This window comes from Panthera onca, chromosome B4 (genome assembly GCF_046562875.1).
Source record: "Panthera onca isolate mPanOnc1 chromosome B4, mPanOnc1 haplotype 2, whole genome shotgun sequence".
Taxonomy (NCBI): Eukaryota; Metazoa; Chordata; class Mammalia; order Carnivora; family Felidae; genus Panthera; species Panthera onca.
The window spans coordinates 11,541,435-11,565,840 of record NC_138345.1 but is presented as its reverse complement, the minus strand read 5'-3'; the positions used below and the strand labels follow the sequence as shown (position 1 = coordinate 11,565,840).

Here is a 24,406-nt window from a genome sequence, read left to right as displayed (position 1 = left end):
AAGGGGGTTTATGATTGGCTAGTCTGTTTTCAAGCACATTTTTTAAGTGTATTTATTTTGAGAGAGAGTGCATGCACAAGCAGGGCAGGGGTGGGGAGAGAGGGAGAGAGAGAGAGAGAGAATATCTCAAGCAGGCTCCTCACTATCAGCACAGAGCCTGATGTGGGTCTTGAACTCAAGAACCGCAAGATCACGACCTGAGCTGAAGTTGGATACAACCGACTGAGCCACCCAGGTGCCCTACGATTAGCTAGTTTTAATCATTTCAGTCTGAATAATTTCTAGGGTACAAGGGTTGCCCTAAATTGTCTGGTACCTGGCCCTGGGGGGTTAAGCATGGGAGGAACAGCATTCCTGAGTGTAAGAGCCCAATGGAGGAGGTGGTTAGGTTGTGGCCTCTAGACTGGTTGGTCTGCATGTGCGATCACAGGTGAGTCATTTACTCTCTCTAGAAAGTGGCTAACCTGGAAGCGGCAGTCTCTCGAAGGCTATCAAGTCCCCAAGATGTCAAAACATCAGAAACACATGGTTAATATACTGTCATATTATCCCACAACACTTTATCAACTTGCTACTTCTTTGCTAATGTATTCATGTACTGTTTGCTCTCTGTTAACTCCACCAGAATGTAAGCTCCTTTTGGGGTGCTTGGGTGGCTCAGTTGGTTAAGCATCCGACTTTGGCTCACAGTTTGTGAGTTGGAGCCTCACATCGGTCTCTGTGCCGACAGCTCAGAGCCTGGAGCCTGCTTTAGAGTCTGTGTCTCCTTCTCTATACCCCTCACCTGCCAACACTCTCTCTCTCTCTCTCCCTCTCAAAAATAAATAACCATTAAAAAAAAAAAAAAAAAAACGCAAAAGAATATAAGCTCTTTGGGCAGGATCATTGCATGTCGACTGCTAATTCCCAGCCCTACTCAAACCTACAGCAGTAGAAAACACTCATCCATGTGTGTTGAATGAATGAATGGCCATCTCTTCCCGGAATTACTTATGTATATTATTTGCCCATTTTTAAAATTTAAATGGCTTGGACTTTTCCTGTTGATTTGCACTTTGACAAACACAAAAATTAAAGTTTGGTTTGGTCAGTTACATGTTTTGCAAATATTTTTCCTTTTCCCTTCACTTTTTAAATTGCTTTTAGCTGTAAAGAAGTCCTTATTTTTATTTTCCTGTAGTCAAAGATATCATTATTTATTAAGGTTTCTTAGTTTTATGTCGAGCTCAGAAATTTTTTGCAACTCAGCATGATAAAAAGCAGTATGGGGCACCAAGGTGGCTCAGTTGGTTGACCGTGCAACTCTTGATTTTGGCTCAGGTCATGATCCCAGGGTCATGAGATCATGCTCGGCACTGAGTGTAGAGCCTGCTTGTGATTCTCTCTCTGTCTTCCTCTGCCATTCTCCCCCACCCGCACGCTCTCTCTCTAAAAATAAAAAAATGAATAAATAAGTAAAAAGCAGTATGACATTTAGTATTTTATTATTTCAGTATTTTACAGTTTTATCTTTGGTACAACTAGAGTTTATTTTGTATGAGTTACTAAGGTAGAGATCCAAATTACTAGCAGGATTTATTAAATAATCTATCTTCCCCATTGGCCTGAAATATTTTCTTTACCATATAAATCGTGTGTGTGTGTGTGTGTGTGTGTGTGTGTGAGAGAGAGAGAGAGAGAGAGAGAGAGAGAGTATAATTGTGGGGGTCTATTTTCTGAACTCTCTCCTCTGTCTCTTTATCTGTCTTGCACCAATATCACATATTAAGGAAATCACTCAGTACCAATGAGCTCTACTCTATCAGTAAGAAACAGGCCACAGTCTATTATCAGATTACTGAAGGGGCTAGTTTTGCAGCTAAATTGAAAAGCTGTATCAAAATCCAGAAATACCTGTGAAGGAGAAATAAAATTAACAATGTGTGCAATAAAGTAGGTGCTTTGTTAATACAGCCCTTTGTGACAGAGGCAAAAAGTTCACGTGGTTTAGCCAACTCTGCCTTTTATAGCAAGATAGAAGTGCCAGGTCTGTATCATCTCCCTTTGGAATCAAAGGGGACGCTAACTGTCAGTTGTAGAAGCCAAAGTGAACTAGGCTCCCTGCCAGAGGTGGTCCCGCAGCTACGATGTAACTGGCGCCACTTTCCCTCCTTGTCGCTGGCAATTTCAACATCTACAGCCACACCGTGTAAATGTTGGATTGGTTATGCAAGGCCTCCCTCTCCTCTTCATTTTATTCACAGAACAGACGCACTACGTATGTTGCATATTACAATACTGAGGAACGGAGCCCATGTCAGTTCTCCCTCTTTTGCCCAACATCCTCGAACCCCACGCTCAAGTGCCAGCCCATACCGCCACTAGACTGCCTTCCTATCTGTTCAGCTTCTCTGCTTCTCACACTCTGATAACCATGTATCAGTCCAATCTCTAGAAGGCCCTGCCTACCTTGGCTCTTCTGCTATTTCAAGCATCACTTCAGAGACAGTCTTCAAGAATTTGCAGACAAGGAAGAGGAAGTCTCTAGAGACCCTCTTTGTTATCCCAGGGAACCCTGGTTCAGCCAGACATGTGTGATCATGTGCATTACGAAGCAATGGGTCAGCCTACTGTCAGTAGAAAATATGACTTGAGTTAACTTCAGTAGGCACTGAAATATTAAAAGAGTCAAGGCACAAACAGTGCATGGACAGTGGCCGGCACAGCAAGGGCTCAATAAATGGTAACTCTTCTATATTTTTGCCAGTTCTCTCTGACTCTCTGCAAGTCTACGGTCACGTGGCATAAATGGTCAAAGCCCGAGTGAAGCTCACAGGTCCACATGGAGATCAGAGGACCAACCAGTCCTCAACACACGGCGTGGTGCTCAGATTAGAGGGCGGGGCTCCTGTCAAATCATAAAATACATCCATGATCTCTGCACTTTGATGAGATCTCTGTATGTTAATAATATTAACATATTAATATGTTAATAATGTTAATAAATATTGTTCACTCTGTACACTTTACAATGAAACTGTGAATCAGAATGAACCATAAAAATGAAATGACCAAATGTCAACCTTACTTTGTTTTCCACTTAATGATAAACTGCATATAAATAGAAACTTAAATATAACTTTTCAAGTAATAAATTGCAGACTCAGCTCAGTTCAAACCGATTCCTAGTATCTACGCTTTTGTGAGAAAACCTCTTTACCCACTGCCTTTAGGTGGGTTTTCTGTTCAGAAGGATTTTAAATTTTAGATGAGGGGCAGTGAAAGAGAAGCAAAATCTCTTCATGAAGCCGGCCGTCAAGCTGCCATAAGTAAAAATAGGGTATTAGAGAGTATACTTTGTTTAGCTAATGAGTATACTTAACCAGTTAATAGAGATTACGAGGTGCTTGGAAGCCAAGAGGGTGGGAGGAGAGAAACGAATAAGTTATTCAACTAGTTGCTAAGGAACCCTTCTAAGTGCAAAAATGCAGTCACAGCTTAGGGTGGTCATATCCCCCTTCCTGCTGCTTAATCCAGGTTGCACGGAAGAGAAAGTCCAAGGGGGACCCTCTCCCCCTTCCAGGGTGCATATGGGACCACTGAGAAATGGACTCCCTGCTCCGTTTCTCAGAAGTGTAAACAGCCTTCCGAAACACCTTAAAGGACAAACCGAAGCTGTGAGCGTTCTGGAAATCTGAGAGTGGTGAAGGATCCTCGCCATTTCAATGACCTCTGGATCTAAAGGCTTCTGGATGAGTTTTCTACCCACACGTGGCAGGGAAAAACTGCCAAGATTATACTAAAATGGTAACATTAAGGCACCAAATTCTGTTGAGTGGTTTGTATTTCTTTAAATCTTTCTCCTCATTATTCCTCCTTGAGAACAGAGGTTAGTCATTAGGGATAGGGTTGCAACCATTCTTATTTCAATAAATTATTTATTTTTCTAAGATGAAAGCAGACACCATGACAGCATGGTTCAGTCATCCATGGCCAAACAGAGCTTGGCATCGCCATAAGCCACTTGTTCCCCTGGTGGCCGAGAGAGATGTCAGCCCTGGAAAGAACCAAACAGCCCTGAAGAGATATTGTGGAAGATGAGAGGGCTCAGATCACCATGGTATTTTCTCACCTTGGAAAACTGAGAACTTGGGGATACTTTCCAAGCAGAGCCTGGATAAAAATGAGCTGTGCTTTATTCCCCTTCTGCTTTTCGTCATGTCCATTTATGGTGGGCAGGGACTCTTTGTTTTCAACTAATTTTTACAGTCAGATGAAGGGCCCACATGTATGAAGGTCATTCATCAGTCGAATTTAGGGCCATTCTCAAAGCCAGTTGGTCACAAACACTGCAACACGACTGTTTTTGAGCTTACGTGCCACGATGTTCCTGAGAAATCATGAGGGAAGAACATGGGATAATTGGCAAGGAAACACAAGTTATTACAGCCATACAGCTCTTTGGCGGGGAAGCCAAGCTTCCCTGGTACTGCAGCACTTGGCAGCTGTCCCCTTTGGCGTTCCCCTCTTTTTTATTTATCCCCAGAGTTGGAAGAAGCGGCCTTTATTTCAGTCAATGGCTCTCTTGCTTGCACTGTGGCAAATGTTGCCTCCTGTCCTAGCCTGGTGCCTACGCCCTTTGGTTCAGACACTCCTGCGCTATACACACAGAGGCCTTTGGTTTAGTTGAGTGATTTGATCATGAGAAAATGTAGTTTTGTTAGGATATAGCCACCATTCACAATCATGCATCAACCACTGCACGTCGCCACAAAATGCAATGCGCACAAACTCACAAAGATTCCACAATCATATATTACAGTCATAATAAAAATTAAACAGCATCTTTAATCTACTACAAACGTAAAACCCAGTAGGAAGAGAACAGATATGAAGACTTCTGACACACAGTCGCTGGGGCACAACATAGGAGGCAACGTGTTAAAAGGCTCTTTGTCAAAACACACTGTGAAATATTTTTTTTTTTTTTTCCCTGAGCACAGAATCAATAAATCAGAAAGAAAGGCTGGTCTCGAATCAACAGGAGTTGCTCAGTGAGATAATTAAAGACCCAAATCATTAAGGGCTCAGTACAAAGGCTGACATTAAAAATGAATCTGTTCTGAAAATGCATCACATCAGACTTTTTCCCATTTAGAGTCTGTTATTACCCATCAATCTCTTCCCTCCCTCTTTCAATCCCATCCCCACACAGGAAGACTTGGGCTCTGATTGTGCCAGCGAAATGAAATTGTTTGTCATGTGGACAAGTGATTCTCATGTCAGAATTATTGGAAGCCGTGAAATCACTACTATTCAAAATTGCTAGTGAGAGCTCCAGTCTGCTTAAGTAACCCATGGTTCTTAAAGATCTGGTAAGTAATTTTCACAATATAGTCTTAAAGCCCTGGGAATAAAGACAGATGGGGGCTCTTTAAAGGAAATGTTTGTAGTACGGCAAAATAAGAAATTTTATTTGTACAAAAGGGTACAAAACAGGTTTTCTTGGTATTCTAAACACCCAATCTTTCCTCCAAGAATCAACCCCTATCAATTTTCGAAACATGCTTCCGGACACTTCCTGCACAGCTAAGCCTACATGTGTCTACATAACCGTATTTGAAAACAGAAATAAGAGAGTACACTACACAATGTTAGTGTTTAGTGCTTCTTCATTAATATCACATCTTTGCCACCATCCCACATCAGTACATATAAAGCAACCTCATTCGGGACATAACATTTCCACACATGCATATGGAACTTTCAAAGTGTAAATAACGTTAACTTCGGAATAGGCTAAATGGAGAATCAATGCATCTTAGGAACGAACCATCCCCAGGAGCTCCTGCTGTTCCAACTCGCGTCTGCCACTTGATGGGACTCACTGCTGACACCATTACTCCAATCTGGGAAACAGTGTCTCTTTCTCAGCTCTCCGGCCAGACGTGTAGTTGGGGGAATGATGGAACAGCTTAAGGTACACCTGACGGGCAGAGGCAGGCAAGGCAGGGTCCTACCTAAGCCTCATAGTCTCCTGCAAAACTTTAAGAGTCTAAAATTCCCATTACGGCCCACTCACCTGTTCTCAAGGTGCAAGTCTACCTACCCATCCCCGGGCACTCACCTGTGCTCAATCGTCCATGACTTTCTGCCACTCAAAACTGCCATCCCCTCTCTCCCTATCAAGCCCAGGATAATTGAGAACAGGGAGAGAGTGAATCACTGCCCAGAGGGGCCTGGAGTGACTTTTCTGAATAAAAATATGTATAATTCAGTGGCTGAAGAACTATTCCTGGAGATGAGGAACAACTCAGTCTTTTCATAAGGGGCCCCGGTCAAGTTGCCGTCAGTTAAACAAGCTGCACTTCGTGAGAAGGCAGGTGCTTGAGCAAAGTGAATACTGTACTTATTACTGACTTGTGGTGGCTCTTCCAACATGGGAGGGACAGTCCCTCAGCACTGAGTCCTTGTAAAAGATGCTAAAACTCAGGCATGTTTCTTAGTTCTAACACGTCTATAGTCAAGATCACAGTTCCGGTACGGTGGAGTTAAACATGACTATTTTTACGTAACCTTCAGAAGACAAGGCTTAGCCTTCAGGAACCCTTGGAAACCATCCCTCAGTTACAGACCCTTGGAAAACATCCCTCAGTTACAGACCCTTGGAAAACATCCCTCAGTTACAGACCCTGCTGGGATATCAGGAGGTAGTCACTCTGTTTCCATTTCCATCTGGAGTATTTCCTATGAACTACTCTACATAAAGGTTTCTCTGTTTTCCACCGTGAAAGCTAACCTATTCCAGGTTCACTGTATTTCCTGAGTTTGGAGATCTCGACACCAAAAATATAAATAAAAAGCCCAGTGACAGAAAAGGATTTTGCCCAACTCCCAACATCTTCTGGATATAATCTCTTAAGGTTCTTTTTCATTATAGGGATTACCAATGAGATATATAATATATATTTACACAAGAAGGTGACAGACCACATTATCTTTAAATGCTGTGGCTATAGGAAGTTGTTCAATCCATACAGTGATGCAATTTTTTAAATAAGCAGTCATTTAAAAATATTTTAAAATAACTCCATTATTTGCATGTTTTTTTTTTTTTTTAGTATTTAGACACATGAATCAATAATCTAGGATACTCAGAGATGTCTTTTAAAAATTCAGTTATCTCCCTCAAGGACTCTTACAACAAGGGCTCATAACTTAACATGGCTGGAGTCCTTTCTTCCAAAGAACTTGGCATAAATCCGTGGGAAATGCCCTGGCTAGGACTGCTTCTGAGATCCTCACTTCTCTAATGCACTCACCTCATGTCTGACCCAACACACTTTCTCTGCTACCCCGATCCCATCTGACACCCTCCAGAGACGCAGTGGGAGGTCACTGACCCTTTGAAAGCGCCCAGTAACTCAAAGTACTCCACTCTCCCAGGGGGCGTGATGGCTTCTTAAAATACCAAGATGGTAGCAAACTTCCTGCTGCAGCTGACTCCCTACACAGGAGCTCGCTGGCTGCCGTACTGGGAGCCACACAAACGGGCCCCTGGGCTCCGAGGTGCGCGTACTAAGGGTGTCTGTGCACATCACTCCCTTCACAGAACAAGAAATTGCTCTCCCTTCAGGTCCTGTCTTCCCTATGGCTTGCTTTGTTTGTTTTAAAGGCATCAGATGCCCCATCTGTATGCAACGCATAGGACAGCACGCCCTATGCATCCATTATGAGGGAAAACACCAGGTTTTTGAAATAGTTGCTTTGAAATATTTGTCTCATTTGCTCAGTCACTAAGAGTCTGAATAAATGGTTATCGGAGGGGTAATGAAAACAGAGGTGTAGTGCTGAAAACAAATACTTGCTGATAGTTTAATTTATTAGGGAGCTATACAAAAAAAACAAAACAAAACAAAAACGAAAAACAAAATAACAAACAACAACAGCAACCCTAGATCCCTAAATTCATTTACCTAATAATCTTATGACAGACTTATTATGTTCTGGGCATTGACAAATGCAAAAAAAAAAAAAAAGGAAAAAGAAAAAAAGACAATGATCTTCTTCTCAAAGAGCTTAGGTAGATGAACACGTATGAGCAAATAAAGCAGAAAAAGCATGATAAAATCATATACGGTAACAGGTGGAACAGCCAGGAAGGACGGGCTTCATTCCCAGAGAGAAGGCAGGTCAGAAACAGCATCACAAAGAGAAGTGCTGTATGATTTCGTATCCAACCAGTCCATTTTGAGAGTCAACAGAACCGCATAATGTCTGAAATTTTCATTTATGGACTAACAAACTGGTTTATCACATTGGTAGGCCCACAAAAGGAATTCCGTTTAAAAACTATTTTTTTAAATAAAATTATTTCCAAAAAATTAAAATAATTTCTATCAATGTATGTGAAAACAAGAAAAAATTTAATTTCTTTCTGTTCATTGTCTGAATATCAGAAAATAATTACAGCATCATTAATTACTCTCAGCATATATTCACATATTATAATCAATTTTTATTTCTAGCGTATCTGAAGAATTTACTTTTTTCCAATGTGGATTTATTATTTTGTATTTTTTCACAAGATTGTTTACAATCATCTTCAAAGTTGTATTTTATGATCACTGCGTTTGCACCTGTCAGCACCTTCAATGGATTCTTCTCGAGTGGCCATGATGTTTTTAACTTAGAAAACACTGTCATTTTGCTACCTTCCTTCAACAAATAATACCTTTCGTCAGTAAATCTCAAAAGATAAACCTTGTCAAAGAACATGTCTCTATTAATGGATTTTTAAATGCTTCTCCAAATTTGGGGGCTGCGAAATAGTCAGCCTTCCCAATCTCATTCCACTGCAGTATAGACATAAAATTATCCAATTCAAAATAGGGGTTCCACCAAGACACTTCCCACAGATTGAGTTATGCCAAAGCACAATTCTAGAATTTCCGAACTCTTATATACCATCAAGCTCTCCTCACCAAATTGGTTCCGTTTCTTTCTTCCTCTCATAGGGAGACGTTGCAGGTTTTGTTTTCAATAACTGCGATTTGCGAAAAGCTTCAAAGTGGCTGTTGTTTGCACTTCACTCATCGAATACTTCGACTACAGATTTCCGACTGTCTTTTAACCAATGCACCAAACTATGGGGGATTTATTTATAAAGAAGGGTGATGCTGTTTTAGTACACGTAAATTGATTCGCAAAGTTCCTCCCTCAAAGGCTCATCGGGTTCTAATAGGCAACTGATGGAGCTGGCAGCTTAGGACAAACGATAAATGTGTGGAGTAAACAGAATACAAGAGAACGGGAAAGGAATCTAACCAGAATCACGTGAAAGGAGAGCTGAGCGGTGCCGGGGACTGAGAATACGTGGTCATGGCAGAGGTAATAAAACGGGCCATCATTTCTGAGATGAGCACCATTTAATTTGCAGCAGCTCTGAGCCACCGGGCCATGTGCTGTCCTCCAGCGGTCCCCAGCAGCCCCGCGTAGAAGCTGAAGATGCAAGCTGCTACACTCATGTCCAGCTCTGCACCTGCAGGGTGGATGTGGTGGGCGCAGAGGGAAGGATTCTGGCCTGGCAGGACCAGTGCCCTGGCCCGTGCCGGGGGTGAGGCTGGGTAGGGGAGCCCAGGGAGGGAGGCACTGGGGGGTTCTCAGCAACGTCAAAGAACCGGCCAGAAAGTAAACATTGAGCGACTGTTGTCAGCTGGGCTGAAGGCAGGTACGGAGTGGTGGAGGTTATGTCTACAGAGCCTTGGTGGCCCTGGGAGCACCTTTGTAGAGGGCGGCCAAGGGTAGGAGAAGAGCAAAGAAGGCTGGTGGGAACACAGCTTGAGAGCCTGAGCTACAAAGGAAGCAGGGCGTTTTACTTCCAGATGTAAAATTAACCATCTAGATGTGGCAACGGGCGATCCAGCAGAATTCTGAAGGCCTGCTTCAGAACAGGAACCAGAGACCCTCTGCTTAACCCAGCCGTTACAGAAAGGCCCTCCTCCCATCATGTGAAATATCAAATTGCATACGTTCATCAGGGCTGCGAAGCCAGCTTCAGCACCAACGTGCCTTATGTATAAAGCCATGGATTCAAAGAGGTAAGACATGCTTTTAGAAACATCATCATGGGAAATGGAGAACCTTGGCTAGCAAACGCAGAAAATCCAACGGCTTTCTAACATCTGCGATTATTCCACGGGGATTTACCCTGAGGAAATGGACACAGCAAAAGACACACGAGACCACAGGACTTTAGACCAGAGGCCTTAGGCTCATCTTGAACAAATGAACAAACAACACTAAGAACTCCTCCACGTCACAGACAGACCAAGACAGACCAGGCGCTGAGCTGTCACAGGGCCCAGCAGAGGCAGAAGGGAGCCTGGAACCCACAGCTTCTGAGTCCAATCCATGTTCTTCCCATTTCACAGCGTTCCTAAGTAAATTTCTTAAATAATCCCTGTGACATCTCCCCCCCCCCCACCCCAGATCTCTTCCAGATGCCTGACAACATCTCCCAAATGGAAACATGAGAGATTTACCCCTAATAATCCCACATTTTCTCATGAAACAATCTGAAAACCATTTGAATTTCCATGATTCTAATCAAGGGGCGGTGATTCCCTCAAAAGAACAGAAGTTAGGGTGGGATTAGATCATTTCCATGCTCATGGATTGGAAGAATAAATATTGTTAAATGTCTGTACTACCCAAAACAATGTACACATTTAATACAATCACTACCAACAGCATTTTTCAGAGAACTAGAACAAATAAGCCTGAAGTTTGTATGGAACCATGAAAGACCCAGAATAGCCAAAGCGATCCTGAAAAAGAAAAGCAAACTGGAGACATCAGAATTCTGGATTTCTGGGGCACCTGCGTGGCATGGTTGAGTGTCCGACTCTTGCTTTTGGCTCGGGTCGTGATCCCGCACTACTGGGATCGAGCCCCACATCGGCCTCTGCGCTGACAGCATGGAACCTGCTTGGGATTCTCTCTCTCCCTCTCTCTCTCTGCCCCTCTCCCACTCATATTCTCTCTCTCTCTCTCTCTCTCTCTCAATAAACAAATAAATAAACATTAAAAAAAAAGAATTCTGGATTTCAAGTTATGTACAATGCTGTAGTAATCAAAACAGGATGGTACTGGCACAAAAACAGACACACAGATCAACAGATCAGAATAGAAAACCCAGAAATAAGCCCACAATTATATGGTCAATTCATCTTTGACAAGGTAGGAAAGAATATCCAATGAGAAAAAGTCTCTACAACAAATGGTATTGGGAAAACTGGACAGCCACATGCAAAAGAATTAAACAGGACCACTTTCTTACACCATACACAAAAATAAATTCAGAATGGATTAAAGACTTAATGTGAGACCTAAAACCATAAAAATCTTAGAAGAGAACCCAGGCAGCAACGTCTTTGATATCAGCTGTCGCAACTGCTTTCTAAATGTCTCCTGAGACAAGGGAAGCAAAAGCAAAAATAAACTACTTGATTACATCAAAACAAAAAGCTTCTGCACAGAAAACAATCAACAAAACTCAAAGGGAGCCTATGGAATAGCAGACAATATACGCAAATGACATATCTGATAAAGGATCACTATCCAAAATATATCAAGAACTTATACAACTCAAAACCCAAAAAACAAATAATCCAATTAGAAATGGACAGAAGACATAAACAGACACTTCTCCAAAGAAGACAGCCAGATGGCCAACACACAGGAAAAGATGCTCATCACCGTTCATCATCAGGGAAATGCAAATCAAAACTACAATGAGATATCACCTCACACCTGTCAGAATGGCTAAAATCAAAAACTCAAGAAACAACAGGTGTCATGTATTATCGGTAGGAATACAAACTGGTATAGCCATTGTGGAAAACAGTGTGGAAGTTCCTCAAAAAATTAAAAATAGAACTACCTTATGATCCAGCAATCGTGCTACTGGGTATTTACCCAGTAGTCCCCTAGAGGGGAAGGGAGTCCATTTTTTTCATGACTGGATCCCCACTGGCTAACAATGACAGACACATGGAAAGGGCTCCCCCATAAGTACTTGTTGAGTAAATGAATGAATGGTTATCATGATGCATAATGATCAGCAGAGACAAAAAATTTCGGGAAAGAGTGAAAAGTACCCCTGGGATCACAGAGGGCACAGCATACATTTTAGAGGGGAGCAATTAAAGCCCACAAATGCATTCTTCGAGGTTGATGCAGGTTTCTCTGGGTCACAGGGAAGGCCTCAGTGGAGGAGACACCCTCAGGGGGACAGTGAAGAGGACTTAAATGATGGGTGTGCTGGGCACGCGTGGGGTGCGGACAGCGCTCCGGGATGAAGGGCTGGTACAAAGACAGGCATTATGAGGAGCCTGGGTGGGATGGTGAGGGATTTACTCTGATGCTGTGAAAGGAAAGGAAGGATCTAGAGGCCTGACAAGAGTCAAAAGAGCATTATTGAACTTGGAAAAACATGAGAGCAAACCTGAGGTTGGAAGGTACACATCCTATTTGCAGGGCATGAGGAAATTGGTTTTGCTGGAGTAGGGAGCCTGTTTGTTTTCATAAGTCATCAGAACTGTAATTCAGGAGCATCTCAGGCCAAAATGTGTATTCTGATATAGTCAGAAATGTATTACTGCGTAGGCATGTTTTTTATAAGCCCTGTTTTTTAAAAAAATATTTATTTTTTAGAGAGAGAGAGAGAGAGCATGAGTGGAGGAGGGTGCAGAGAGAGAGGGAGACACAGAATCCAAAGCAGGCTCCAGGCTCCAAGCTGTCAGCACAGAGCCCGAAGCAGGGCTCGAACTCACAAACTGTGAGATCATGACCCAAGCCAAAGTCAGATACTTAACCAACTGAGCCACCCAGGTGCCCCACAAGCCCTGTTTTTTATCAACTAAGGATATCAGAAACAATGAAGTCCATGGCGATACCTTCTAGATTTTTAACTTTACAAGCCTCAGATTGCCGACTTTAGAGATGTTTCCTTAAGTCAAATAAATATGTGTACAACATATAACTTAATAAATGGATAATTTCTGAAATTGATGTTTTATGTTCTAAACATGACTCTACTCTTCCATGTACTTTTATGGTTCTCAAATTTGAGTATTAATAACCAGTTGTTACTTACCAAAATTTTTATAACTGTAGGAGAGTGGGGGGGAGGGATAAAACAGGTGAAGGGGATTAAGAGCACACTTATGATGAGCAATAAGTAATGCACAGAATTGTTAAATCACTATATTTATAGTACACCTGGAACTAATATACCACTGTATGGTAACTATACTGGAATTAAAATATAAAACTTTAAAAACAACATTTTTTGACAGTTCTATAATGTATGGGATACTTAAAGTATGCATACTTTAAAGAACTCATTGGAAACTTAATGAGGGGCACCTCGGTGGCTCAGTCAGTTAAGTGTCTGACTTCAGCTCAGGTCATGATCTCACGGTTCATTGAGTTCAAGCCCCATGTTGGGCTGTACTGACTGCTCAGAGCCTAGAGCCTGCTTCAGATTCTGTGTCTCCCTCTCTCTCTCTCTAACACTACCCCACTCATGCTCGCGCTCTCTCTCTCAAAAATAAATAATAAACACTAAAAATTAAAAAAAAAAGAAATTTAATGAAAGGTGTTAAATTTCATTCAAATTGGATAGAACAGATAAGACAATATTTAGAAAAGTACTGCAAAAATATTTAAGTCAATGATTATATTAAAAGCATGGTCATAAAAAGTAACAGCTGTTACCAGAGATAAAGGAGGACATCATAAAATGATGGGAGGGTCAATTCACCAAGAAGATAAAAGCACCAAATATGCACGGAACATGAGATTTCCCAAATACACGAAGCAAACATTGACAGGAGTGCAGGGAGAAAAGGACAGCTCTATAAAAAGAGTAGAAGACTTCCACACCCTACTCTCCATAACAGAACAACCAGGAAGAACATCAGTTAGGAAACCGAGGACTTGAACAACACCAAAGACCAGACAGACATACACAGAATGCCAACCAACAACAGCAAAGTACACATTTTTCTCAAGTTCACACAGAACATTCTCCACCATATGTTAGGAAACAAAACAAAACAAAACAAAAAAAAACAAGGCTTAATACATTTTAAAAGACTGAAATCGTACAAAGTATCTTTTCCAACCACAGTGGAAGGAAACTAGGAAATCAACAGCAGAAAGAACACCAGAATATTCATAAAAATGTAGAAATTAAGCAACACATTCTTAAACAGCCATGGGGACAAAGAAGAAATCACAGGGAAATGAGAAAGTATCTTGGACAAATGAAAATGAAAACATAGCATAGCAAAACTTAGAGGCTGCAGCAAAAGCAGTGCTAAGAGGAAAATTAATAGTCACACATGCTTACATTAAAAGAGAAGAAAGTTCTCAGAAAACATGATTGTACATTCGAAATTTCATAGACTTGAACCTGGGTGGTTCATGATTACATTGGACCTTGGTTTTCTTTACCTTCTAAGCAATCTAAACCCTGTACATCTCAGTGGGTTTTCCAGGGGCAGGAGGGAAAAAAATAACAACATATATTAAATTACTAGCCTGGAGGATGAAAAACTAGCAGTCGCAGCAGCAGCAGAGCCCAGAGTACTGAACCCGCTGCGCCCCCCCCCCCCGCCCCCGCCACAGGCTGGACTGCTCCCAAAGACTGGACTGACCCCACACACACAGACTAAGCCCTCATAGACCGGAACCACCCACCAACAGACTGGACCCCTTACAGTTTGGACCCCCATAGACTGGACTACCCACAGATTAAATCTTTATAGATTAGACTCACCCCAGATGAGACCCGACAGACTGAACCCCCTCACAGACTGGATCCCCAGCCCACAGACTAAACCCTCATAGACTGGGCCCCCTACATATAGACTAGACCCCTTATAAACTGACCCCCCTCACAGACTGAACCCCCTCATAGAATGGACCCCCTCATAGACTGAACCCCTCATGTCTCACCCAGGCTCCTTAAAACTTCTTATATCAGCCCTTCAGCCTGGAACACAGGTCCCACCCCACCCACGCCCAACACATCCATCTGGCTTGTCCTAATCACTTCCACCCAAGGGTATCTCCTCCATATAGCCTTCCCTGTGACCCAGAGTCCCTGCAGTGGTTTTGCATCATGATGGCTCTTCCACAAAGAGAACTACTGGAGGGACCAACCACGTGTCCAACCCCTTCCCACCCACCCAACACTCAACAAAAGTCACCCACCCCTAGGTTCTCAATGAGTGTCTGTTGTGAACAAAGGTGAGATTTTGGAAATTTATTTGTGAATATATTACGGTGTCATAGGCAGAAACACTTTCGTCTTCATTATTATGCTTGGCTACTTAAAAAGACTTTCTGTTGGGAGTAGTAATTTGTGTTCTAATTAAAACTGTTTCTGGGAACACACTGTATGAATTATGAGGACAATATCCACATGAAGCTAACACTGGCAAACCCCCCAAAACGGAACAGTTCAAACAGCTTCACGCACAAGCCAAGGGAGTAGATAAACCATATTTTCTCCTGGAAGCTGTATATATTTTCATGTCTTAGGCCACTCAGGAATCTACTATTCTTTAAAGAAAGTGCATTTAATCATTAGTGTTTCAAATTCAGCAAATAACTTGTACATATCTTAATGCTACCATGAAATGAAAGAGATACTAGAAATATTTGTATCTTACATGAAATACATGTAGTGCAACATATCATCATATCAGTCAAACACACTCATTTACTCCTTCATTAATTGACAGAATTATTTAAGAAAGAAACATGATCTTTGCTGTTATGTTGAGATTACTTTAGTGATTTCCCGTGATATTCATCAGTAAACTTTTTCTCCTCACAAACCATGACAAAATACAGGGCATTTTCTAGTCAGCTCTGCTTTTAAAATACTTATTGAATCATAAGCACTAATCTTTTCCAAGTAAACCAAACTGTTCACATTAGTATTACCTACAAGATTTTTTCTTAGAAAATATCATCAGTGTATTGCATCACACTGGTTAAGGGCATTCACTGGGTCACTCGCTGGCTTGGGTAAATGATTCAACGTTTCTGCTCAGCTTCTTCCTGTAAAATTGGGATTAAAGTGGTTCCTAAGTTTTTTGGTTTTTGTTTTTGTAAGGGTTAAATAAGTGAATAAATACATGTTAGCCATTAGTCTTTTTATATGTAATTATATTAATTGGACAAATATGTATTAAATGCCTATCATACTGTGCAAGCACTGTTCTAGCAGAGAACAAAGCAGGGAGACATTTTCTGATGGCAACAGGTGCTATAGAGGAAAGCGAAGTTGGGGAAGGGGGCAGGGGATAAATGTGAGCGTGGCAGGAGGTGGTTGGGGGAGAGGATATCTGATACAGGAGATCTGGGGGAATGGCTCAGTGAGAAGATGCTACCTGGAAACATTTCTAATTTTTACTTCATTCTACAATAGCATTAAGATATCTATGGGAAAGTGTTCCAAGCAGAGAGAACAGCAGGAACAAAGGCCCCCAGTGGTACAGGCTTGGCATCTTTGAGGAACAGCAAGGAGGCCAGTATGGTTGCGGGTGAATGAAATCATGAGGGAGAAGTGAAAGATGAGATCAGGGAGGTAACCAGGGGCTGGGGACACACAGTGCCCTGAAGGTTGTTCTGAGGACTTGGTCTTTTATCCTGAGATGAAAAGCCAATGGGAGTTTTCAAAAGAGGTATAAGCAAAGTCTGGCCAATCTGCTAAGAAAGAACAGTGAAGTAGAGAAGGCTGGGGGAAGAAAGATAAGTTTTATATATGATGGAGACTTCGATCAGGGTGGTGGCTGTGGAGATGGTGGGCAAGTGGTGGGATTGTCAACTTTCCCAAGTTGGGACCAGAGGATTTGCCAATGGATAGGACTGTGGGGCGTAAGAGCAAAAGACGAGTCAAGCATGACTGTGGCTTTTGGCCTGAATAACTAGAAGAACAGAGTTGCCATTTGCTAAGACAAGGTAGACAGCAGGAGAAGCAGATTTTGTGTAAAATTCAGGAGTTTATTTTGGATCTGGTGAGTGAGTGATGCTTATTACACAGCCAAGTGGAATTCTCAAGCAGAAAATTGGATACACATCCATGGTTTCAGGGGAGGAGTCCAGGCTGATCATATAAATTCAGGAGTGACCCATATATAGAAATTTAAGTCCTACTGAAAATATAATTCATTAGGGAATATGATATATTTTTAGGGAAAAGAAGTCATTCTGATATGTCCTTTGAATTGTATCAGCCTGAAATACAGCTTACATCCCACGCTGGTACAGACACCAAAGGGGAGGAGTTGAGGGGGCGTCCTTTATCATCTCCAAATGTATGGGCGGATATTCCACAACCAAAGTCAGATGAGGAATTAACTCTAAACAAACTGACTTCTCACCTGTAACTTATCTCAGTGTCACTGACCTTATACTATCTATAGAAGAATGGTCTAAAAGAATAGCACTCTGAAAAAAAAGATAATTCTTCAAAAACCCCAAATAAAATTTTACATATAGACCAATATAAAAAATCAAGTCTCTTCTGCTGTAGCAGCAAAGGAGCAAATATGCTACAGAACTCAGACCTGATATTTCAGATATTAGCAGTTAGCTAAGTAATAAAACTAGGGTGCTGACTGCTAGGAATTTACCCAAGGGATATAGGAGTACTGATGCATAGGGACACTTGTACCCCAATGTCTATAGCAGCACTCTCAACAATAGCCAAATTGTGGAAAGAGCCTAAATGTCCATCAACTGATGAATGGATAAAGAAATTGTGGTTTATATACACAATGGAGTACTACGTGGCAATGAAAAAGAATGAAATATGGCCCTTTGTAGCAACGTGGATGGAACTGGAAAGTGTTACGCTAAGTGAAATAAGTCATACAGAAGAAGGCAGATACCATATGTTATCACTCTTATGTGGATCCTGAGAAACTTAACAGAAACCCATGGGGGAGGGGAAGGAAAAAAAAAAAGAGGTTAGAGTGGAAGAGAGCCAAAGCATAAGAGACTCTTAAAAACTGAGAACAAACTGAGGGTTGATGGGGGGGTGGGAGAGAGGGGAGGGTAGGTGATGGGTATTGAAGAGGGCATCTTTTGGGATGAGCACTGGGTTTTGTATGGAAACCAATTTGACAATAAATTTCATATATTAAAAAAAAAAATGAGGGTGCTGAGCATCCCGTTATATATGAGCATAAATGCCCAAGATGATGTTTCCTAGGACACCAGAAACCTCCCAAGCACAAATATTATGAAACAAGTCCCCCCAAATGTTGTGTTCTAGATACTCCCCAAGTGTTTAGAAACAAAATCAAATCAAACCAGTTAAAAAAAAGAAAATGTTTCAGAATAAATTCAACAAAGATATAGATTTATACACAGAAAACTATATAACACTAAAAGAAATGAAAGATCTAAATAAATGAGAAATTGGTCATGTTTATGGATTGAAACACTTGAGTTTTTTAAGTTATCAGTTGTTTCCAAACTAATGTACAGATTCAATGCCATCCCAAACCAATTCCTACAAGGCTTTCTGCAAAATAAACACACGTGCCGATTCTAAAATTCGTATGAAAATGCAAACAATCTATAATACCCAAAGCAATTTGGAGAAAATAATAATAAAGTTAGAGGACTCTAATACCTGATTTCAAGACTTACTAGAAAGCTACAGTAAGCAAGATGGTGTGGTATGGGCAAAAGACAGATATATAAAGTAATGGAATAGAATGAGTCCAGAAATTAAGTCAGCTGTGTAAAGGTCAATTGATTTTTGACAAAGGTACGAAGGCAATTAATCGAGAAAAGAAAGTCTTTTTAGCAAATGATGCTGAAAATGGTATATCCCAATGGAAAAATAAAAGAATATCATCCTTACCTTGCACCATACATTAAAATTAACCTGCAGGTGACCTTATATTAGACCTAAGTGGAAAACCCAAAACTATACAACTTATAGAAGAAAGAAACATTTGCAAACTTAGGGTAGGCAAAGACTTCTCATACACGACACCAAAAGCACAAACCATAAGAGAAAATAAATTGATGAGTTGAACTTTATCACCATTAAAATGTTTCCTACTCAAAAGGTGTCATTAAGAATTAGGTGTTGGTTTTTTGGGTATGACACAGAACACATCAATGACAAAAGAAAAAAATAAGCTGAACTGTGTCAACATTAAAAACTTTGGTGCTACGAGTGATGCCACTGAGAAAGTAAAAGGACAGCGCTTAGGACAGGAGAAAACATTTGTAAATAATATGTCTAATAAAGGACTTGTATTAGAATATATAAGGAAGTTTTATAGCTCAAAAACAAAAACCAAATGACCCAATTTTAAACTGTGTAAGGTATTTGAACAGATGTTTCTCTAAATGAGACATACAAGTGTCCAAGAAGTACATGAAAAGATGATCAACATCATTAGTCATCAGAGAAATGTAAATCAAAACTGCACTGAGATATCACTCCACACCCACGAGGATGGCTATCAACAAAAAGACAAATAATAAACAAGTACAGGAGAGGATGTGGAGTCACTGGAATCCTGACATAGTACTCATGGGATTGTAAAATGGGGCAGTCACTTTGGATCACAGTTCAGAAGTTCCTCAAAATGGTAAACACAGAGTTACCATTTGACCCAGCCATCCCACTCCTAGGTATATACTCAGGGGAAATGAAAACATATGGTCACACAAAAATTTGTACGTGGAAATGTCTAGCGTCTTTATTTACAATAGCTGAAAGTATAAACAACCTAAATGTCCATCAACCGATAAATAAATAAAATGGGATATAGCCATATAATGGAATATTATTTGGCCATAAAAAGGAATGAACTATCGACACATGCTACAACATGGATAAATCCTGAAAACATTAAGCCACATGAAAGAAGCTAGTCACAAAAGACCACACATCGTATGATCCCACTGATATGAAATATTGAGAATAGGCAATTCTAAAGAAACAGAAAGTGAGAGGTTAGGGAGGGAAGAACTGAGAGTAACCGCTAATGGGTATGGATCTCTTTTAGGTGTTCTCCTTAATATTTATTTCTTTAGTTTGAGAGAGAGAGTGCACGAGCAGGGCAGGGGCAGAGAAAGAGAGAGAGAGAATCCGAAGCAGGTTCCTCACTGTCAGCATGGAGCCCAATGCAGGGCTCGATGACACGAACCGTGAGATCATGATGTGAGCTGAAATCAAGAGTCTGATGTTTAACTGACTGAGCCACCCAGGCACCCCTTACATGTTCTCCTTTAGAACATAAGATGTTCTAAAATTAGATTGTGTGATGGTTGTACAACCTTGTGACTAAAACAAAACCACTGTATACTTTAAATGCATGAATTGTTCGGTATGTGAATTATATCTCAGTAAAGCTAGTTTTTAAAAAGACACTATTAAGAAAACGACCAAAAAAAAGCAAGCTATAGAATGGGAGAAAAATTTGTATGACATATATCTGACAAAAGACAGAATATATAAAGAACACTTAGAACCCAATAATATCATGATAAACAATCCAATAAAAAGTGAGCAAAAGATTTGAAGAGGCAGTTTACTCAAGAAGATAAGCAAACGGCCAATCAGGATACAAAAAGATGATCATCATAATTCATCAGCAGGGAAATGCACACACCCATGGGTGTCTACCCATAAGAATGGCTAAAATTGAAAAAACAAAGTAGCAAATATTGATAAGAATGTAGAGTAACAAGAACTTACATACACTGTTGATAAAAATGTAAAAAGGTAAACCCACTTTAGAAAACTGGCAGTTTCTCAAAAAGTTCAATCTAACACCTACTATATGGCCCACTCATTGTTCCTAGGTCCTCACCCAAACATATATCCACACCGAGGCTGTGTCCATAATAATCCAAGTGTCTAGCAATAATAAATGGATAAAATGTGGAACATCTGTGATGACAGAATGCTACTCAGCAGTGAAAAGGAACAAAGTACTGACCACGCTACCATACGAATGAATGTCAAGAGGTACGATGAGTGAAATAAGCCAGACACAAGATGTACCGCTGTATAATTTTGTTGACATAGTATTTTAGAAAATGCAAAATAATCTCTAATGAGTGTTAGTGGTTGCCTCTAGGGTTGGGGCTAAGGAAGGGAGTCCATCAAAGGGATATCTGGGGTAACGGAAATTTTCCGTTCTTGATGGTGGTGGTGGTTTCAGGAGTACGATTCACGCTCACATTCATCACTAAATTGTTCAGTTTAAATGGGTGCAGTTGATTAGGTGTAAGTTCTATCTCAACAAAGTTGACCTTCAAAAAGTAATGAGAACCAATGGGAAGAGAATTTATATACAAGTAAACAGCTCACAACCAGAAAATCCAATGTTTGTATAAATAGCGCCTCTAAACCTCTGAGTGGTACATGTGCACGTAAATAGTGTTCTCCTTTGGCACTTCAAACATCCCTTCCCACTGATTCTGTAACGAATTTGCCTGACAAACCTCATATGGTACCCCCAACAGTCAAGTCTAGCCCACCTTCTCTGTCTAATTACAAATTCTGAACAAATGGGATCCATATCTAAGACGTTTTAGGACGATTGCAAAAGAGAGGATAAATCCCTGATGGCAAAGCTCAGTGAAGGGGTGGGACAGCTGTGTCCCCAGGAAGACTTCCAAACTTTGTTCTAAGGTTCATTCCCCTTGCAGACACTTTTATGCTCTCATGCCAACCTATCTTTACATAAACTTCTGCTGATAAGCATACAGTCAAGTTGCTTCGAAAGTTAGAACTTAAATCTACTTGAACTTCATCTCATAAAATGAAAGACCATCTGTAGAGATACAGATGAAATGATACAGATGTCCACAAAGAAAGAGTCTGTATGGAGGCCCTGCTATTTATGGCACTATTTATTTCCCACACATTTTTCTCATTCAGGACTCGCTATAACCTTCCAATGTAAATATTGTTGTTATTATGTAAATATTACTATTTCTCCCCACTAAGGAAATGGATACTCAGAGAGGCCCAGGTATTTGCCCAAATGCACCCAGCTAGGAAGAGGCAGAACTGAGATTTACATAAGGGGGACACTTTCAACCGATTTATTTAGTGACAGATCCATAGAGAACTTAAAGCAAGTGAACACACATAGCTTTGGTTTCAAGTATTAATGCCTTTTCTTTTTCTTCTTTTGCATCACCGATAAAAAAAGCACACATTGAAATATACTACTGACATTTTGTGGGCCTTAATCTTGTCACTAAAATGTCATATTCTTTCTACCGGGAAGTCAATATGTGGTGGAAAAGTGGTTCACCTGCTTTTGTAAGAACAGCCTGTAAGGGTAAAAAAAGAAAACCACAGCCCCAAAATGGGCCCACTTAGGTTAAAGCCCCAAGTCAACAAACTAAGACTTAAGACCTAAACTCACCACAGTTTCGGCTCCCTAGGAGCGTAACTTTTAATTAGTCAATATAGGATTTCCTGGTCAATTCTAGGAAATTTACTGATGGATCCCTTTTACTACCCTTAAGAGGGCAACCTTGCCTATACAGTGCATTCCTTGTTAAGAAATTTCTTTCTTGCTCTCTTTTAGTGCCCTCCCTCTGCCTTCAAAAACCTTCCTTCTGTTTAGCTCAGTGGAGCTTCCCTTTACTTGCTTGATGGGACGCTGCCCACCTCACGAATCATTTGATAAAGCCAACCAGATCTTCAAATTTGCTCAGGTGAATTTTGTTTTTGAACACTCTACCAAACACAGTCACATGAGCTTCTAGGGAGTACCCCGAATGTGGGGAGAGCCATTGCTCTCAAGGAAGAACCAGAATGTGGCAAATTATAAAGCCAACGGAACAGCAAGGAACTAGGAAAGATTGCATTTAGGTAATTGGGAATTAATGAGGAACCAGCAGTCAGAGCTGCTTAAACCTCCAGCCTCGTGGCTGACTGTAAAACTTCTGGTAACCATGCAGAACGGTCACTGGACAGAGAAAAATCGTCCATATGCTTCCAGTCCGGATACTTCAAAAAATGTCCTCCAATGTCCTATAAAAATGTTCATACAAAAAAAAAAAAAAAAAAAAAAAAAGCCTACTGGTGGGGAGGCTAATTTCACTTAACAGTTTACATGTTAACTTTTACACAGGGCTTACATGCACGAGTCAAGTTTCAGCCCGAATATTCGGCTTTCTGATTTCTTCCCTCTTCTGGTAATCTCAAGCGTTACTGGAATGCAGAAATAATCTGCTGGGGGTGACAACGTTGCAGTCTGACCCCACTGTACTTGTCTTAACGCCTGGCAGGAGGCCAGTTCAGTCACATGTGCATTTATCTGCCGGCAGTGTAGATGGAGGGACGGAGCCCACAGCTACCATCTGCTGCCCTCCCCCAGCATCCCTCGAAATGAAGACAAGGTGGGAGTTTCTCCTAGAGACGGGAGCAGAGTGTACTTCGTGGTGCGCCCACTGGAGTGTTTCCAGGAAACAACATTTGGACCCCACACGTTAAAAAGCAAAAGAGACATCCTGAGTATGGCTTCCCCTGTGAGGACGAGAGGTCGTCGGTCTGGTGCAGATAAGATCCAGAGAGGCCCGCAGACCCCTGTCTAGATGGGTCGCACACCTCCCCCGTGTGCCTGTTCCCACTCCCACGGCTCAGCTGGCCCGCCACCTCCGTGTCTTTCACCACCCCGTGGCCCCTCGGACATCTGAGTTTGCGATCCCCACTCCCAGCCCCTTCTGCGCTCCTCAGGCGGATACGGTACTTACAGCTGCATGACCAAGTACAAGTGATTTGGGCTTTCGTAAATGTCTTCCAGGGCAACGATGTTTTCATGCTTGATCCTGAAAGAGAAAAAAGCACACACACATACACACACACACACACACACAGAAGAGTGAGTATAATTAGACACGAAAACTTTAAAAAACAGACATCATTAGAGCAAAAACTTCTAAGACCGAATCCAAATTCCATAAAGTGACTTTTGAGACTCTTCACAATCTTGTCCCCAAGCTTCCTTCCAGACCTATTTCCCGATATGGCTCTCCTGCTCTCTGCTCCCCTTCATCCCCGAGATGCTATTTACAAGCTGGTGACTGTGGATTTACGGTTGTTCCGGCATGTACATCCCAGCCTCCCTGCATTCATTCATGTGAATCCCAGCAATGGGCCAAACCTGTAAACATCCCCTTACCTTTCAGGGCCCACCTCATCCGGCTGAGCCCCCATGGGGCGTGTAACCGCTCCCTCTTCCACAGTCCCACAGCGGCCCTCACACACCGGCCTCAACAGGTCACTGTGTGCAAACCAAACCCATCCCCCTCACAGGCTAGATGTGCCAGGGAACAGATCCACTGT

At 41.4% G+C, this 24,406-nt stretch overlaps 1 protein-coding gene across 7 annotated transcripts in view; it reads right to left on the bottom strand.

Moving 5' to 3' along the window:
- The window catches only part of CAMK1D (calcium/calmodulin dependent protein kinase ID), a 501,767-nt gene that overhangs the window by 139,954 nt on the left and 337,407 nt on the right, over positions 1-24,406 (bottom strand). For all 7 annotated transcript variants that reach the window (XM_060659603.3, XM_078450432.2, XM_060659604.3 and 4 more), the window contains one exon: positions 23,815-23,889. In XM_060659603.3, the coding sequence (XP_060515586.1) occupies positions 23,815-23,889 (75 nt within the window). The remainder of the gene's footprint in view (positions 1-23,814; positions 23,890-24,406) is intronic.